Below are 20,200 nucleotides of genomic sequence, written 5' to 3' on the forward strand. Positions count from 1 at the left end.
TCATGGACTTGGCTCCATTATTTGTGTCATCACTCTGCAGCTGGGACATCCCAGGGTTTAGTGGGATTTGGGGGGTCACTGAGGTTTTGGGGTAATGCATTTAACTTGTCTGAGCTGCAGTTTCCTCATCTATAAAATGAGGGGCTTTGTGAGCCTAGAATGAAATAACATCTATTAAGCGTCAACTACAGTATCTTGACTGTTGTGTCCTTTAACCTTCTTTTAGAGACAAGATGAAAGAGAAAAGGATGTAGAGTACTTTTGACCTGAGCAGAAAGAAGAAATTGGGGGTGTGCCTGTGGGGTGGCTGTTCCCTCCTCTTTATAGTGGTGAACGAGATTGTCTGCTGGGATGAGGGCAATGGGAAGGGTTTGTCATTCTGAAGACCCACCAGAGGTGTTCATGGGTTCCATGTACCCACCAGAGATACACAGAAGAACTGAGGAGCAGCAGTAAGGCCGAGCTAAGCAGAGAGAAGAACAATAGGATTTTTTTTTTTTTTATCTTCTTCAGCCAAGTGTGTAAGAATAGGGAAAGGTATGGCTAGGACTCAAGACAAACTTGAGAGAACACAAAAATATCAGGGGACTTGAGAGACAGAGACAGAGAGAGAGAAAGAGAAGTGGGGGGGAGGGAGAGAGAGCAGGGAGAGGACGCTCTGGTGAAATGACCTCCGGAGTGGTCTAGTCGGGTGTCAGATGGGAGCTGATGGTCTGGGAGAATGGGCAGATCCGAAAGTCTTCTGGTGATGCGAGGAGGCTGAGCAGGTTCTGGGCAGTAGGGTAGGGCGCCCAGAGATTGTGACCACAAGGGAATTTGAGAATATTAGATGAAGCAGTTTTGAATGATCAGTCCAGAGGATGGCTGGGTCACCCCAAATGCTGCAGTGTTCTTCATTTTTCTACTTTTCCTTCTATTCTTTATCATATGAATATCTACCCTTTCCTGGCTCCCCAAGGAACTGTAGTCTTTACACAGGTTCTTGTGTGGAATGTATCAGTTAATGCCATTCAGGAAACCTTTTTTATTTCTCTTTGTGTTTTTAATAATTTGTAATGTTTATCGCTTATGTTTGCACGTACTACTTCATATTCTTTGGGATTTTTCCCTCTGATTTATCTCAGAAGTGAGGTTACTAAGCTCAGGGGTGTGGATGATTTGGTGTGGGGGATGGTTGGGTCGGGGTGGGGTGGGGTCCTGATGTGCCAGGAGTTAAATGTCACAGGCAGATTTGCAGTGAGCTGGGAGGGAGGGTGACAGGGGAAATGAGTAGAACATTTGACAATAGAGTTTGCAAGGGGGGCTTTCTGTAAACACCTGAAGTCCACCTCACATCCTCCTGAGTTCTGTATGCTAGGGGGGAAGTGTAGCTGGCTGGCACTAGCATCTGTGATCAAGTACATGGAGTTGATTGGTTTGGATTTCGATGTTTCCTTTTGGGGGGCTGTCACCAAGAAGGTGAGGAAGTTAAAAAGATGTGTCTGAGAGGTGAAAGTAACAATAAAAGGGAGCCCATTTCTCTGCTGTAAGGTGTTTTGGGGAGAAGGATTGGAAAATTTCATCTCTTGAAATAAAAGGACTTAATCATTTTGATTATAATCCTCACAGTATTAGTATTTTAAACAGTTTTAACAATAAAGGGAGACATTAGATAATTATTAAGGAATTTATAATATTTTGAGACAGTGATTTCACCAACAAATACTACTAATAACATTTTTTCTTATATCTTATTATTGTAATGGTTCTCCCTTTTTTCCTTTTAACAGAAAAAATACAGAAAAGGATTTATTGATATTTCAAAAATCAAATGTGTGGAAATAGTGAAGAATGAAGACGGTGTCATTCCCTGTCAAAATAAATATCCATTTCAGGTGAGCTGGCAAATTTTTGTGACAATGCAGTTCTGGACTTTTAGCCATGCTTACTATTTGACATTACAGTTTCCTATCATTGTTTTGGTGGTTGATTTTTAAAATAATTTTTCTGCCATACTGAGGTATAATTGACACATAGGAATTGTATATATTTAAGTTGTACAACTCGATGTCTTGATATAGATATACATTGTGAAATGATGACAATCAACCTAACTTAATTAACATATCTACTTCACATCGTTACCATTTTCTTTTTTCTTTTTGAGGTGAGAACACTTAAGATCTGCCTCCTAGCAAATTTCAAGTATACAACACAGCATTGTTAACTATGGTCACCGTGTTGTACATTAGCTCTCTAGAATTCATTCAGCTTGCAGAACTGAAACTTTGTACCCTTTGACCAATATCTTCCTGCCCCTGCCTCTGGCAACCACCTCTACTTCCATGAATTTGACCATTTGAGATTACACAGATGATCCACATGATGCAGCATTTGTCTCTCTGTGCCTGGCTGATTTCACTTGGCATAGTATCCTACAGGTTCATACGTGTTGTTGCAAGTGGCAGAGTTTCCTTCTTTTTTAAAACTGAATAGTATACCATTTGTGTGTATGTGTATGTGTGTATATATATTCACAGAAAGGTAGTTTTTCTTTATCCATTCATTCGCCAATGGACATTTAGGTTGTTTCCATGTCTTAGCTATTGTAAATAATGATGAAATGAACATGGGAGTGGAGGTATCTCTTCAAGATTAGGTTTCATTTCCTTTGGATATATACCTAGAAGTAGGATTGCTGGGTTATATGGTGGTTTATAGGTTCATTTATCACTTTAATAGTAATTGTACTTCTTCATGAACTACTTACATCGTGGTTGTAACTTTTTCTTATTCTTGTTTTGGTTGGTTAGAGTCCATCAATGTCCTGAATTTTCTAAAACCCAGACCTAACCTGCTATTATTTAGACTTAGCACAGAGCAGTTAGGATGAGGAATGGGGGCTGAGACTGGAAAAGTGGATGAGGTATTAAGAAGCCAAGAAAAGTAGGAGTGAGCTATTTGAGCAGGAATGAGATTAAAAATCTGCTTGTGATGCAAAACAAAATATTAGCATTATGTATCGATTAAACTGTAATTTTAAAAAAACTTACCAAGTTATTTTTTTCTTCATAGTGATCCTATTGTGTAAGGGAGCTAAGTATCATACTCTCCTTATTTATGACTGAGGAAATTGAAGCTTTCCGATGTTGAGTGACTTGTCCAAGGTCACTTTGGGAGTTAAAAGCCTCTCTGGAACACACACACATATATCCTTACTCCCCAGGAGGATGGCTGTGGCATCCTGAGCCATTTTGCATCCACACAGGATGTTGGTGCACACAGGCCTCATGAGCTCGGGAGTCGGGCCCTGACATTCCAGAGCTCGCAGCAGACGGTGCAGAACCCTGTCCAGTGCCTCACCACCCCCATCTCTGGTCACTTCACTGCTTTGTATCTGTTTCCTCTTCTAAAAAATGAGAATAATAACAATAATAGTGCTCACTTCCAGGGGTTGTTGTGAGGATGAAATTAGGTGACATATAAACAACTCAGATAAACAGTGAGAGCAAGAGGGGTGTTTGTGGCTGTTACTATTTTCTTGTTACTTCTCTTTCTACTGCTGTTGCTATCAGCACTACACCCACCACTCAGATCTAGATGTGAGCCTGATTTAAATCTCCTTGGTTAGGTCTGTTGAGTGTATATATAAGGGTGGATGTGTGTGTCTGTGTGGCTATAGATCAAAGGTTCCTATACAACCCCCCTCCCACCTGGGTTTGATTAATTTGCTGGAGCAGCTCACAGAATTCAGAGAAACATTTTACTTACTAGATAACCAGTTTATTTATAATGAACTAACTGAGATATAACTGAGGAACTACCAGATAGCAGAGATGCATAGGGCAATGTGCGGGGAAGGGATGCAGAGCCTGATCCCCAAATCTCCATGTTTCACCAACCCAGAGGCTCTCTGAACCCTCTCGTTTTTGTTTTTTTACGGAAGCTTCATTTCACAGGCATGACTGATAACATCATTTGGTCATTGAACTTGATCTCCAACCTCTTTGCTTTCCAAAAGTCACCTCACTAGATAACAAAAGACATCTTTATCACTCTCAGCACTGGAAATTCCAAAAGTTTTAGGAGCTCTGTGCCAGGAAGGCAATGAAGACAAAACACGTATTTCTTATTTTAATCACAGTATCACAGGTGTGAAAACCATGAACTAAATGAGGCAACATCCATCCGTACATCTCCCTTAGCACTTTATCTTTACCTCTCTACCATGTCTTACTTTCTATCTTGTAATAAGGTATTTCTACCGATGTTTTGGAATAGGCTTCATTTGATTTATTTTGTAGCTTTTGCAGTTCCAGGACAGTGTTAGTTGGATGAATTAATCACTGAATGGAGCATAGCATTATTTGTTTTATATGCTCATATTGCTGTCAGGCTTCATTTATTTGATTAAAATGAATGTGAAGGAATTATCTACTGAATATAGTCAGGAACAGCTATTTATCAATGAAAGAGCTATTTGTGTTCCATCCACTGGCTGTTGACGTGGTGGAGGGAGGTTTCTAGCTATATACTTCTTTTTAGCCACCCAAGGTATATCTGCCTCATGGCTGACCATCAAGGGGTAAAATGGCAGACCAAAAACAAAATTCTTGGGTTAATTTCCCAGGCTTTATGTTGTTATTAATATTAAAAATACTAAAAATGATATTGTTTAATTGCTCACCAGGAGTTACCTTTATAAGAGGGACTGTGGTTAAAAGTTTGGGCTCTGAAGTCGGATCCTGGCTTTCTAGATTCCCAGCTAAATGATGATGGGTAGGTTAAGTAGCATAACATTAGGGGACACCATTTGCTGTACATTCTGTGTGACTGGAGGGTCTGTGATAAGCCTTAATCTCTTCCTCTGTAAAACAGAAATCTGGTTGGATTATCTGAGTTGGATTACCTTGATGGTAGGATTATCTGAGTTAATGTCTGTAAAGCACATAGCATAGAGTTGGGATGACTGGTGCTTAATGAAGTTAGCTACTGCAATTATTTATGGAGGTAAAAGGAAGCAATTATTTATGGAGGCAAAAGTGACTCTGTAAGAGTAGTCCATTCATCTAAAATATTACTGAAAAAATATTGGATTAGAATTATTAAAAATAATATTGGATTAGAATAATCCCTGTTACACCAAGTTTACCTAAGTAACTCCGTAACTCCAGTTAGTTACACTGCAAGAAGGGACAAGATTAGTGAAGCATCCTGGCCTCTGTATATGTCTTTCTTCTATAAAAACACAGTCCTTTGCAAAATGTATATCCCACTCAGTGTAGACATGAAGAAATAGGTGTGCTTTTGTAAGAAAGGAATCTAGGTTCTTTGGATTTGAGGTAACTGACTTTTATTAGATGATTCCAGAGTCATTTATTGGTGCCTGTAGTACAGAGGGCTCTGTGCTAGACAAAAGTGCTATGTCTAAGTATTTCTCATCTATTCCATCTTTTGTTTTGTTTTAGGTTGTTCATGATGCTAACACACTTTACGTTTTTGCACCTAGTGCACAAAGTAGGGATCGGTGGGTGAAGAAGTTAAAAGAAGGTAAAACTCATATAGTGAAATACTAATCTGTACATACTAACATTGTTATCACTAAAAGAAGTAAAATGTATCTTGCATTTATGATCTTTTAATCTACAATAATGTTTCTCCAAGGACATTCTGTTACTGTAATACATGTTGAACATAACTTCCTTTTTTTATATTTGATTCTTTCTAGTGTCGTATATATAGTTTCTAAGAAAAACATGCTTTAATTTAATGTATAATACATTTGAAGATGATAAAGCACTAGACTTTTATGATAACAGGATTTAGTATTTTCTGAGAAATTGCCTATGTAGTTAACATTTGGTGTAGATGAATTGACTTGTCCATAGTGTTTAAATGGGTGATTTGTTCTGCACACTCCTCATAAATTCTTTGGTAGAACAAACTGACTTTTGTGTTTATCCATCACATTATAGCAGAGGTCAGTTTTGCTAACAAAGGTACTTCACCAAAACAAGGAAGTGAGAGAACATTTGGATTTTTCTGAATGCTGTATTATGTGATGTTATGAGAGTGTTCACATAATAAACATTGAATCCAAAAAGCAAAGAATGATTGATGGTGTTACTTATGAAAGGTTCTGTCTAAATGATTTCACTAATCATTTAATGTGTCTATGAATTACAGAAATAAAGAACAACAATAATATTATGATTAAATATCATCCTAAATTTTGGGCAGATGGAAGTTATCAGTGTTGCAGACAAACTGAAAAACTAGCACCTGGATGTGAAAAATACAATCTTTTTGAGAGTAGTAAGTATTCATTTTATTCTATAATTATATTGTTCTCAGAATGTACATATTATTAGTACAGGTTTCTGTTACCTGAAAGCAGAATGTTTCAGTGAAGCCTTTCATAAGTCGAAATGGCATGAAGTGAAGAAGCAATTATTATTTTATATAATAGAAATTATTTTATATTAATATAAACCACTCATTTATATGGAATACATTTTGACCATTCTCAGACCCCAAAAATACCCTCTCTTAGACTTTTCTGATACATTAGGACATATCTTGCTAACAGATGCACAAAATAAATCCAAGTAAAGTACAGATACTCACAGGCACAGCTCAAAGCTATGGAGGCTGGATGCTGAGACTGAGATGCTGAGTATAGTTCCCGGGGAAGGAGCCTGGTGGGGCCACTCTCACTGCTCAAGGAGCTGCTCTCCCTATAAAGGCTCGCTACCAAATAGATACTGAGCCCTATTTTCACCTTTTTTCGTGAGACTGAAAATCCTCTTCAGGTTTCTTTTGGTTGGCAAAAGCAGGTATAATACGACTTTTGTAAAAGTGAAGTGGTGTATATCCAAAAGACAAGAAATAGCATGTGTTGGTGAGGATGTGGAGGAAAAGGAACCCTGCTGTGCTGTTGGTGGGAATGTAAATTGGTGCAGCCACTGTGGAAAGCAATATGGAGGCTCCTTAAAAAACTAAAAATAGAAAAACCATATGACCCATAAATTCCACTTCTGGGATTTACCCGAAGAAAACAAAATCCCTGATTCTAAAAGATATATGCACCTCTATATTCATCACCTTATTATTTACAATAGCCAAGTTATGGAAGAAACCTAAGTGTCCATCAATAGATGAATTGATAAAGATGTGGTACATATACACAATGGAATATTATTCAACCATAAAAAAGAAGTCCTGCCATTTGTGACAATATGTATGGACCTAGAGAGTATTATGCTGAGTGAAATAAGCCAGGTGGAGAAAGACAAATCCCGTATGATTTCACTTATTCATGGAATCTAAAAACAAAACAAAACAAAATGAACAAAATAGTGGTAGACTCATATACACTGAGAAGTGACTGGTGGTTACCTTGGAGAAGGGGATGGGTGGTGGAGAGAAGGTTGAGGGGATAAAAGGGCAGAAAAATTCTGAATCAATACAAGTTGGTCACAGGGATAGTAGTACAACATGGAGAATATAGTCAATGATTCTCTAATATCTTCCTTTGTTGTCAGTAACTGCAGTAGTGGGGGTGAGGATTTAATAATATGGGTAACTATTGAACCACTGTATTGCACACTTGAAACCAATAGAAGATTGTCAATGATACTTCAATAAAAAATATGAAAAAGTGAATTGGTATAACACATACTGTTGAACAATGGGGGATACCTGTATAGCGAGAAAGAAACATGATCTGAGAGAAACAGATTCTATTCTGTTTCTGAATTTGACTTTTATTTATTTTTTTTAAGATTCCACTTATCAGTGATACCATGTAGTATGTGTCTTTTTCTGTCTGGCTTATTTCATTTAGTATAATGCCCTTCAGGTTTCATCCATGTTGTCACAAATGACAGGATTTCCTTCTTTTTTTAAGGCTGAATAATATTTCATTGTATATATGCACCATGTTTCCTTTATCCATTCATCTGTTCATGGACACTTAGGTCATTTCCATACCTTGGCTATTGTGAATAATGTGACAATGAACATGGGAGCCATAGACACCTCTTTGAGATACTCATTTTGTTTCCTTTCTATCTACACTTAGAAGTGGGATTGCTGAGTCATGTGGTAGCTCTATTTTTAATCTTTTGAGGAACCTCCATCCTCTTTTCCATAGTTGCTGCACCAATTTACCATCCCATCAACAGTGTATATGGGTTCCCCTTCTCCACATCCTCACCAGCATTTGTGATCTCTTGTGTTTTTGACAGTAGCCATCCTAGGTGTGAGGCAATATTTCATTGTGGTTTTGATTTGCATTTAGCCGTGTTGAACACTTTTCTGTGTATCTGTTGACCATATTTGTATGTCGTCTTTGGATAATGTTTGTTTAGGTCCTTTGCCCATTTTTAACTGAGTTATTCTTTTTTTTTTGTTATTGAGTTTTATAAGTTCCTTATGTATTTTGAATATTAATCCCTTATCAGATGGATAGTTCGCAAATATTTTTTCTCCTTCTGTAGGCTGCCTTTTTATTTTGTTGATGGTTTCCTTTGCAGAGCAGCTTTTCTATTTGATGTAATCTCACTTGTATATAAAGAGTAAGATGTCCTTAATCCCTATGACATTTATAGCCTGTTCAGGAAGACAGAAATACAAACCAGTTTTAATTGCATTTAAGAACTCTGTTCTAAAACACTGATACAAGCAACAGGCACCAGAGTGAGTCAGAGCAGACTTCTTGTCTGTGTGTTCATTTTCAGTTTTCCTTAGAACTGTCAGTCATTGGTAGATGGCATTTTGACCTATTTTTGTTACTGTCATTTTTAGGCATAAGAAAAGCACTACCTCCAGCACCAGAACCAAAGAAGGTAGGTGGTCTTTAACTTTTGGAGACATTTTCAGTTTATTAAATATGTTTATATTTGTTCATGTGATACTGTGTCCCACCCTGCACCCACACCAATCATATCAGAAAGAGATATGCTATGTCTAACTTGATTTTTTTTCTTGGTGTCAAATAGTATTAATTTAATTGTATCTGATATTATCACTGGGGACACTATTATCACCTGGCATTCTGCCTGTATTTTGGCTTCAAGAATTGTGTAAGAGCTGTGAGACTTTAAAGGAATAGTTCAGTCTTCAGACCACAGCATGACAAAGGAGTGACTGCAGTGACTTAACATATGCCTTCAAAGAGTTAGGTATGGTGGAAAACACATGTCCTTTGGACCCAGACAGGACCTGATCCAACCTGAATCCAATAGGAGTGACTTTACATGGGTTACTTAAATCATTGTTTCCTCAGTTGTAAAATGGAAATTACATACTCTACTTCATGGGATTAGAATGCAGAGAAAATGAGGAGGTGTGTGTGAGGTGCAAAGTATGTGCTTTGCACATCGTAGGCACAAAGAAATGCCAGCTCTTTTGAGTGGGAGGAGACCTGGTAAAGGACCGCCCCCCACAGTGTGCTTCCCCACTGCAGGCCGACTGAGTGGCGGGTCTGCCTTCAGTCTTCCTGTTCATTAACATGTGGAAGTGCCAGCCCTGACGCTGAGCAGAAGCCTTTTAACTGTAGAGACAGTTTTTGCTCATGTGCTATTTTCTGAAACCCATGAGAGGTCCAGTAGCACCAACACCATTGCACTCATGGGAGGCTTCCCCTGAGTGCACGAGGTGAACTTGAGGTTCCGTGTTATTCCGTGGTGATGTGCAAACTATTTCTGTTTCCCTTCACACCTGGTTTCAAACAGAAGACTGAATTTCACATTTGTCCCCTTTTCTTAGCGAAGGCCTCCTCCACCAATTCCACCTGAAGAAGAAGATAATAGTGAAGAAATAGTTGTAGCTATGTATGATTTCCAAGCAACAGAAGCACATGATCTCAGATTAGAGAGAGGTCAAGAGTATATCATCTTAGAAAAGAATGATGTTCATTGGTGGAAAGCAAGAGACAAATACGGGTAAGTATTCCCTCTCTGTGTATGACACACAGTGAGTAGGTGGGAGTTGAGTGCTGAGTAAGAAGAGGATAATCTGTAACTATCGAGAATTAGACTGGCTCAGCCGGCCAAAGGTGAGAGTCAGTACACGTTACATTGCAGTATCACAGTGGATTCTTAGTAGTTGACTCAATAAATGTTAATGGATCAACCACCTCTTTCCAAAATCATAATACATTTCGTTACACTGGTCTCTTTCTCATCCATCATACATTTATTTGGATTATTTTGATCTTGGGAGATATTATATTTTATGTTTTTCTTTCACTACGGTAAGTAATCTTAGATTTTTTTCCTGAGAGAATTTATGTGGGTGTGGGTGTATAAAATGCATACATACACATAATGTGCAACAGATTTTAAACCAAGCATTATTTATACAAGATAAGATTTAAAGGAACAGTACTTTCAACCTTACTATTAATAAATAACAGCTAAATATGTGTAAACTTAGGGGATGAGTATCTTTTAAGCTTCATTAAGAAAACTCTGTGTCCTGTCTTTACCTCTGAAATAAAATCCTGTTTTTGTTCTGAGTTCCCATGGATAAGAAAAGGAGGACTTTTGTCCAGGCCAGAGCATACCCTTGCTCCACGTCTCTTTACCACCTCCCTACCCATTTCCAGTTCTGTGTTCTTCAGGTCACTTCTGGAGAAGGAGAGGAAGTCTCTGGGTTAGGCAGGTCCTTCTGCTCGTTCCTCATCAGCAGTTCACCTCCTGAGTGCAGGTTTGCTGTGCATTATTACCTTCTTGCGAATTCTTAACCTTTTATTCTATGTTTTCAAGAACGTCATCACTGCTTTCCTTTGCCAAACACTGCAAAAGTTTTCTTTTTTCTTTTTTGTTATAGAAAATTTCAAACGTCCATAAAAGTACATAATAGAATAGTGGAGCCTCATGTCACTTGACTTAAAAAATTACCAACATTTTGCCAGTCTTGATTTTCCAATCCTCCCAATTGTTTTTTTTATAGAGTATTTAAAATTAAATTCAAATCATCATGTCATTTCACCCTTAAGTCTAACTGCTGAAAATTTTTTATTTTAAACAACTACCATGTCATTATTATACTTAGTAATGGTTTTTAAAAAATATCTGCATGGACTTTCCCCAAACATTCTCAGGACTGGAAGAAGAGTGCAGATGAAACTCACAGATCACATATCTAAATATTTAGAAGTTATAAGTTAAGTTAGCAAAGTGGTAAATAAAATATAATTTACCCTCCAATTTGACAGACATACTACAAAATGACAAGGAAAACAGGGTTTCAATTAGAGTGGCATTAGAGTGGCATGCCCGGTGTGTGACAGGGCGCTGGGGGCCAGACCCTGGGGCGCTTTGCTTCCCTTCTGCCCCAGGTCCCATCGCATATGTGTGGCTCTCCATCATATATCCAGGCTCTGTCCACATGATTTTCCAAAGCCACCCTCCAGCTTGGCCACCCTTTGGACCTTGGCAGGAGGTGGGTGCACACAACTAGCATAATTTACTTTTCAGAGGATGAACCAGTGAAAGAGCCTGTACAGGCCTCGGCAATAGACAAATAATTCTGGGGTCCTAGAAGAGGGCTGGTCTAGATGGTGGTCTAGAAGACGGTGAGCAGACATAGGCTTTTAGCAGGTTTTTGAAAATATGAGGTCAGAGCAGGGGCCTTTCTGGGCCAAGTCTAAGAATGGTACCAAGCATGTAATTCCTGTTTCGCCTGCTTGAAAGAAGGTTCCCATGTTACATCTTGACAGATATGTCTCTCTGTCTCTCCATTCTACAATAGTCCCCACGTACCCACTCCTTTTTTTTTCATTTTTGACTTACTGATGAAACCAGGTCGTTTACTTGTGAAATGAGCCGCAGTGTAGATTCAGCTAATTGCTTCCATACTGTGTCATTTAATATGTCTCTATGTCGTATTTCCTATAAACTATAATCTGAGGCTTGATCCCACTAGCAGTTGATAACTTATCGTTCTGCTTCGGGCTCTGGGAGGATTGCTGTCTAGCTGTGGGCTTCATTCCTCCACCCCAGAGTTCTTCATCAATGTTCACCTAATGATTTTGGCATCTGTTAATTATTCCTTGGATCTGTTATTTCATTAGGGATTGCAAGATGGTGATTTTCTAATTCTGTCATTCCATCTGCATTTATTAACATTCCAAAGCAGAACTGCCTCCTCAAACCAGTTCATTAGTTCATGCAGGAAAAGCAAGAGAAATCCCTGATTGTTTCACCAATTTTCAGAATAATGTGCTGGTAACTGAATTTCCTCTAGTGACAACAAGTAACCAGTAACTTTTTGAAGTGTTGTTACTGATGTGTATGTATTTGGTTTCAGTCCGTGACAGACGTTATTCTTTTTGCTTCAATTGTCCTGTCTTAGGTCAGTGGTAGTTGTTTTGGGTTGGGGACCCCTTTTTTTTCTTAGCATCCTTGCTTTCTGGGTAAAATAAAATGGCTGAAGTTTATCTATTATTTTTCCTGGCCCAACCTTCAATTTACCACTTTTCCATAGCATGGAAAATGCTGGATCCTTATAGTCAGAAATACTATTTAGAGACAACTGGGGTGCCAGGATTCTAACTGCTATTGAATTACTTCTAGGCCTGTCTGAGTGCAGCAGAGCTGCATACATGCACATGTGTGTGTGTGTCTGTGTGCTGAGTTCCTACTAAGAGTTCAAATTTAAGATTACAAGATTTTTGCTAACTTAAAAATTTTATGTATGTATCTCTTTTATGCTGAATGTCTTGGCTCCTATCAAGAATCTGCATACCATGAGGGCTTCCTCTTGTAACTAAATTTTTTCTGAAATTTCTAAATTGTTTCTGGTTTTACTGAAGTATGGTTGACACATAAAAATCACAAATGTTTAAGGTGTACAGCATGCTGTTTTGCTATGTGCATACATTATGAAACAAGTACACAATCAAATTAAAACATCTATCACCTCACATGTTACCTTTGTGTGTGTGTGTGTGTGTGTGTGGTAAGAGTGTTTGAGATCTACTCTTTAGCAAATATCAGGTATGAGTGCTTCGAAACTGTGATGTGCATAAGAGTCATCTGGGGTAAATTTGAAAATTCCTTTGCCCTACACAGGCCTTCTCAATTCACATCTTGTGGGGTAGACCCATGAATTTGCCTTTTTAACAAGAGTCCCCAGATGATACTGATGTAGAGGTGAGGGACCACCCTCTTTGAAACAGTACTGTACCTGGCTTGTTGAGGTATTGAAGGGATACTTTTTTTTAATCCAACACTTTCACTTTTCTGAAGTAGTGATTTCTTTGAAACATGCCAAGAAATTGTGAATTTAAGAGAAGTACCATCAAATATTAGAAAGGGCTCTGAATCTAGTCACAAGTTTAGAGTTCAAGTTCTGGCCCTGTTGCTGGCTAACTTTGGGACTCAGAGAAAGTCCCTTGATCTTTCTAAATAAGTCTTAGTTTTCTCCACCAGAAAGTGGGTGCAGTAATGTCAGCCTACCTCACAGTTTTTATAAGGATCAAATAAGGAAGTGCTTTGTAAACTGTGAAATGCTATAGATATACTGGATTGTTGGTGACTAGCTAATCTTTCCCATAAGCTTTAGGCAATATTATGCTTTAATTATTTCAGGAAGGCAATAATTTATCTTTTAATAACCTCTCAGTAAAATCATTTCAGTTCATCTAAACTCTTCTTCCTCTTTCTAGGAGTGAAGGCTATATCCCAAGTAATTATGTAACAGGAAAGAAATCAAACAACTTAGATCAATATGAGTAAGTAAATGGTTGTTTTGTGACTATGAAGAACCAGAAATATTTTCATTTTCCTAATTATATAAAGGACTTTGGAGATTAATGGATACCTTTTATTATCTTTAGAAGGTGGAACTAACATATCCTTTACTCAGTTGTCTAAGGTGGTAAAAGAGGTTGTGAGAATTAGTTTCTATAATACACTTTACCTGAAGGTACTATGAGTAAATGAGGTTACAGAAGTAAGACAGTTGAATTGATTTTAAATAAATTGCAGCTTAGCTGACTGAAATACAGATCATTTTTCTTTCATTAAAGAAATCAGAATACTGTTTCCCAGAAGGCCTTTAAAAATTTTTTTTGAATTTTCTTTTTTCTAATTATAATAACAATAAAGTATTATTGTTTTAAAATTGTTTGAAAATATGTAAAATGTTGATAAGAAAAATTACTCCTGAATAAACTAGAATTGACCTCTGTAAACATTAGTATAGTTTCTTTCAATCTTTTAACTATATTTAAAAAAAACAATCATACTATATATACTGTTTTATATCCTGTTTATTCCATTTAACAGTATATTGTGAGTGTATTTCCTCTTGACATTAAATATTCTTTGAAAACATTTTCATAACTGCATTATAGTTCATTCAGTCAGGAATTTATCAAATGTTTACTGAGATCTTAGCATGTATCAGACACTGCCTATGGCATATGGATATGCAGTTGTTTGTACAATTGTTTTCTTATTTGTGGGGCATTATGTTATTGAGGCAAAACTGGGATAACCTTTTTCTGCTTATTGTCCTCAACTAGATTTCTAAAAATGTATGTATGGGATAAAAGCTAGTTATGAACTTAAGACTTCTAATGCATGCCATCAAATTGTTTTCCAGAGACAGTGGTGGGTATGGTATTTATATGGCAGTTAGCACTGCACGGCCAGGTTTTAATAGAGGCGCTTATGTACCAAATGCTCTTTTGTGGTCATTCTGAGGTGGTCACTCTGATGATTCATTCACTTCTTTAAAAATACCACCACACCACCACCACCAATACAAAGCTGTTTTCTCCTTCATGTCACTTCTTGTAGTGTGAGTGTCCCTCAAGATCTAGAAAAGGATTAATAGGCTCAAAAGTCACAGCACTCAGTGCTGTGATCCTCAAAGTTGGTTTAGAAGTAGGTGAGGGTTTAAAAACCATGTAAATAAAATAGTGTTTCTGTTCTTAAATAAATTTTAGGAAAGTAGGGCCAGATCTTCAGAATTGGGAAGATGCTGCCAGGCAAAAAACTTGGACCTGACTTTGAAGTGATCGGACTGAGGACTAGCTGATCATATGCGAAGGGCTGTGCTTGGAAACCAGATAATCCTTATCTAAATGTGAAAACTCCCCTTATGACTCGTGGGATTACAAATCAGGATTTTATGAAATTTTTGATTCATTGCCCTGAGCTTTTTGGATATATCTAAATTTGGAAATTTCCTCTCTTCTGAGGACTCTTCTCCTCTGTGTACTAAATGAGCTTGCTGCAGACAGCCTGTGGTGTAGGAGTCCCCTTGGCCATCTGCCCAGAGGCCAGGGATTCTACATGGCCTTGCGTCATGCCCAGCTACACCAGAGAGGGGAAACCTCTTCTCAGTGTGGGCAGAGATGCCCCTTCTCTCCGGCTGTCTTCCCACCCATGGTTTGTGCAGTTTTTTGCAACTGCCCGTCTTGTAACACATCTTAAATTTCCCGCAGTTAAAAAGCCTTTTTTCAGCTGTTGAATCTTGAGTTCTACTGTTTGGGTCTAAGGGGTGTCCCAGGCAACAGATCGCCCACTGGGCCGGACTCGGGGCCTGTCAGCACAGTCCTGACCTCTGCAACCATGGTGCCGTGTGGGAAGGAGAGGAGCAGCCGGACTCCTGCTGGAAAGAAAGAGGCTCACTGTGATGGCCAGGAAGGTGCTCCTGGTGGAAAGGTGTTAAAGGAAGAAGGGGACAGAAATGAAAGGGCCCTCAGAACAGGGAAAAGCCTAGGATAAGGCTTCGAGGGGGTGGCCCAGGAGACGAGGGCCATGCTGGAGAACTGACAAGAATTTAGAGCTGGTTGGTTGGTTGGTTTCTATTTTTCCTTCATTTATCCCTATTGTCTTCTTTTTTACAATTTACCCAGGAAGCTTGGCCAGAATCTGACCTTTCCAGAAAGGATGGCATATCCCCAAATGTCCTTTTCCCCACCATTCAGACACCACTTTGAAGTCCTGTTCCTCTGGAGGGTCTTGAAGTGACCAGTCAATCTGAAAACCTCACTGACATGGGGCTTTTGATATGTAAGAACAGAATGACAAGTTACTCACAACCCTGGGCATTCTTCCTACATACATAGTTCTTCAGTCAGAAGGCGCTAACTCAGTATAACAGGCATTTCTGTGTGTGGATAGTTCTGCAGGCTGGCTTCTGCCGAGCCACTGCTGTCTTTCCCTTTTTGCCTGGTGACAGGATTAGTACAAGAGGAAGAGAAACCACAGAGTCATTAGGAAATGCTCACACGGGTTTATTCATCTATTTATTTGTTTACCATTCCTCCCTCCTTTCCTTCCTGCAACAGACCATTAAAGGTCTGAGTTTATATTCTAGGGAGGGAGATATCCTTTGTGGGGAATCTGCAAATGCGGTAAGAATGACCTCTCGAGCAGGATTTCAAAGAGCCTGCCCTTTATGCAGTGGTGTCCTTTGTTTCCCTTATTTCCTGTAGGTCTTCCCAGGAGCTTAAATATGCGAGGTGAGGAAAGGACCTCTTTCTTTCTCAGAGTATCTTGTGTCTAATTTCCTCTTGAGAGCCACAATTTAGCTTTCTTGCATCTGAGTGTGAGATGAGGTCAGCTGTTTACTCTCACTGTGGAGGTGTAGGGTTGGATCTTTTTTTTCTTCAGTTTTTCAGGTCCTGCTGGCTTCTAATGCCTAAGGAGAACTCCAGTTCCCTTTCCTTAATTAATTTTTATGGCTTTTTGGCATCAGGACAAATGTTTCTTGTATCAACAGAAAAGCTTCAGGGACAGAATTCATTCCGTTCTCATTTATTGCATTTCTCAGTTGTGTTCAGAAATTGATTAGACTGCAGTTTTGTTGAACTTGGTCTCAGTTCCTAACGTGGGGTCCACAGCAATGAGATCTTCAATGCCCACAACTCTGAGGCCTGGTTAATCACCTCAGGCACCAAAGAAAATAAATCATCAGCTTGTGTTGCGATTGTAATTTATGTTTGTTTGGCTGATACAACTGTATAAAGGAATCCAGTGAAAAAAGGTCTTGTATTTTGCTCTTTGTATTTTTACCTTCCTCCATCGGGGAAGGCCTTTGTGTTCACTTGTCTCAGGGTGTTTCCCGGGCCAGAAGCAGGTGCTGATTCTTTTACAAAAGGCTGATCAGTAGTGGAAATTCAGACATCCTGAGGGGCAGAGCTGGTTTCATAACACTGGAAGCATCAGGAAATAGGACTGTGGTGGAGGGTTCTTTGCCCTCTAAAGGGCAACCAAAACAAACCAAAACCAAAAACAAGTTTAATACTGAATGTGAAGGCTGGAGGAAACAGGCTGAGCTCATGTTCTTTGGTCTACTTGCTCATAATTGCCTGGAGGGACTGGGCTGGGGAAGCAGGGAGAGAGGAGGGCCTCTGAGAATGAGGCAGGAGATGGCATTGTCCATCTTTACTTGGGAAAGATTTGCCAAGGGTGAAGAAGGGGCACAGATCAGCAGGGGCTTGGGGGGTGTGGCACAGAGTGGTGGCAGGACCTGGTGGGAGGGCAGGTACCCTGTAGCCATGGTGGGATTCCTACAGTTGAGTCTCTGGTGATCACCAGGTCTGGGGATTATGCTAGAACCAGTAAGTCCTGAAGACCCAGGGGGCTGCTCTTCTGTTTTGCTGTTTCTTCTGAGACTTGGGACCTTTGGGGAATTCAGTAGGGGAGCCTCCAGGGAAATCTACTACCTGTTGGTGGCATGGGACCTTGGGAGAAGATTTGAATTAAAAACAATAACATAAAGTGACATTTCCTGCATGTTTTGCATCTGTGGAGTACAGTTCATTCTTACTATTATTGTAATAGTGAAAAACTGGGAATGATTTTTGTTAAATAATAAACAGCTTAAATAAATTATGGTATAACCATACCATGATATCTACAACTACATTGTTTTGCAAAGATGTCTGTCATATACTGTTACATGAAAAATTCAGGTTATAAATTAGCAAGCATAGTTTGATTATACTTTAATTAAAAAAAAGAATGTTGGTGTACATGTGTGTCTTCATAAAGATATGGGTAGACTAGGTCTGAACATACATACTTTTTAATGTTTACTAGTGGCTGTCTGTATTATTGAGATTATGAGTAATGTCTTGTTCTTATTTATTGTATTTGTTATTGGTGAACACTATTACCTAAAAAGAATAAAAATTATTTTAAAAACCTGAGGCCTTCAATGTATCTTTTTCTGTTCAGATGGTATTGCAGAAATATGAACAGAAGCAAAGCAGAGCAACTCCTCAGAAGTGAAGTAAGTGTCTTTGTTTTGTGACTTTGGTTTCAGGAAAAATTAATTGTAATGATCCCTGATTAGTAATTCCACATACTCTGTTTCTAAAGCCTAAAAAATACAGTAAGTACAGGTTTGGGTTTTTTAATCATATAAAATGAATACTGGTGCATTAGTTTCTTAGGGCTGCCAAAACAAAGTACCACAAGCCATGTGGCTTTAACAAGAAAAATAGATTGTTTCATGGTTCTAGAGGTTAGACAGAAGTTAGAAACCGAGGTGCCGCCAGGGTTGGCTCCTTCGGAGGGTTGTGAGGGAAGGATCTATTCCAGGCCTCCCTCCTTTTTTCCCTGTGTTTTTCCATCAATGCATGACTGTCTCTTATGTCCAAATTTCCCGTTTATAAGGATACAAATAATTCTGGATTAGGGCCCCACCCTAAGGGCCTCATTTCTAGATCCCCTCTGTAAACCTGGTATATTCTGAAGTCCTGGGGGTTAGGAGTCCGACAATCTTTTCTGAGGGGAGCAACAAGCGCAAACCAATAAGTAATAGCTATACACAAGTAGTATTTTCTTCACTGTCTTTCTGACTGATTTATCATTTGCTACCTTGATTTTAGTACTTAAATGTGTTTTTCCATTTTGCTTGAAGTTATTTGTTTTGAAAAAATTTACATCAGTATTACATGATCCTTTTGTAAGTGAAGTTTTAATAAAACATCGTGTTGCCTTTAGAAAGAAATGTGCCCAAATTCCCACACTTTAAAAAGAAATAAAACAAAAGAGAAGCTATAGGATGGAGGAAGCTGCAGTGGACTGAGTAAGGAGGCTGGAGTCTAGTTGTGACTTTTCTAGTCTGTTTTTCACATCAGCAAGGGAAGGAGGTTGTGGATTAGAAGATGTTCTGTAATTCTCTGCATTTGTGATGTAGCTGTTCTATTTGGTAATAGTTCCCAGTCTTTTAAGTCCATGCTTTCTCATTTTGTCTTCTGCTTACAGCCACCAGTCAAGGTTTTGTTGGGTACTTGTTTCTGCAGTTTATGTTGAGAGCAATAACAGCTGATTTTGCTTCATTCCAATGACATGTAACCACGCCTACTCCCCCACAGGGAGTAGCACATTGCCTGCGCCATGACCCCACAATGAGAGGAAGCTTTAGGGGAGTGGGTAGCCAGAAGGCCTGGGATTCAATTCCTGCCTCTGCTACTTTGTAGCTGTGTGACCCAGGCAAGTCACTCACCCTTTCTGTGCCACATTTCCGTATCTGTAAAATAAAGTGGGGGCAACAGGAGTACCGACCTCTTAGTGCTGTTCTGAGGAGAAAGCAAATTCACATATTAGAACATACTAAAGCAGACTAAGTTCTCAATAAATATGTGGTAGCTACTATACTTTTTACTGACTGATTAACTATTATGGCTATTGTCTTTGTTCCTATCAGATTTTTTTGTGGGACTTTATTTTGTCCCATGAATAAGAATAAAATTTTCTTGGCTTCTGTTTCTTGCTCTTTGTCTTAGAACCTGATGAGGATTTCTCTCTTAGTCATTCGGTGTATTCTCTGCCTTTTGATTTTCTCTAAGTTACTTGTGCCTCCCTTTCTCCTTTTGTGAAGAGTGATACTTAATGTGAATTTCCAGGGGAATTAAGGACTTTTTAAAATGTTCTTACAAAGAGCACTGAAGTATTTATAGGAAGAATGCCGTGTGGGTAGAAGATCATATTGAGTCAGGATTCAAAGCTTATAGCAAATACAAAAAATGTATGAAATGGAACCCAATCATTAAGAAATACATTTTTCAGTAACTGTTCTCCCCCATGAACTTAAAGGAGCTACGGGCTCTTGTTTGTTAGTTTTGGAGGGGCCCTGAGAGATTATCTTGTTGAAATGTTTCATACTGGCATGTGTGCAGGTTTGTGATTGTGGGGAAGTGTGAGCAAGGCTCCCTTTCGCTAATCTCAAGGCTCAGTATGAA

At 38.8% G+C, this 20,200-nt stretch overlaps 1 protein-coding gene across 14 annotated transcripts in view; it reads left to right on the forward strand.

The window, feature by feature from the left end:
* TEC (tec protein tyrosine kinase) overlaps positions 1-20,200 on the forward strand; it is a 147,008-nt gene that overhangs the window by 95,032 nt on the left and 31,776 nt on the right. For 13 of the 14 annotated variants that reach the window (XM_073237647.1, XM_073237652.1, XM_073237648.1 and 10 more), the window contains 7 exons: positions 1,770-1,874; positions 5,448-5,529; positions 6,166-6,294; positions 8,788-8,828; positions 9,751-9,926; positions 13,658-13,723; positions 18,189-18,243. In XM_073237647.1, coding sequence (XP_073093748.1) covers positions 1,770-1,874; positions 5,448-5,529; positions 6,166-6,294; positions 8,788-8,828; positions 9,751-9,926; positions 13,658-13,723; positions 18,189-18,243 — 654 coding nt within the window. The remainder of the gene's footprint in view (positions 1-1,769; positions 1,875-5,447; positions 5,530-6,165; positions 6,295-8,787; positions 8,829-9,750; positions 9,927-13,657; positions 13,724-18,188; positions 18,244-20,200) is intronic. The other variant, XM_073237655.1, reaches the window with a different exon arrangement.

This window comes from Manis javanica, chromosome 5, assembly GCF_040802235.1.
Source record: "Manis javanica isolate MJ-LG chromosome 5, MJ_LKY, whole genome shotgun sequence".
Taxonomy (NCBI): domain Eukaryota; kingdom Metazoa; phylum Chordata; class Mammalia; order Pholidota; family Manidae; genus Manis; species Manis javanica.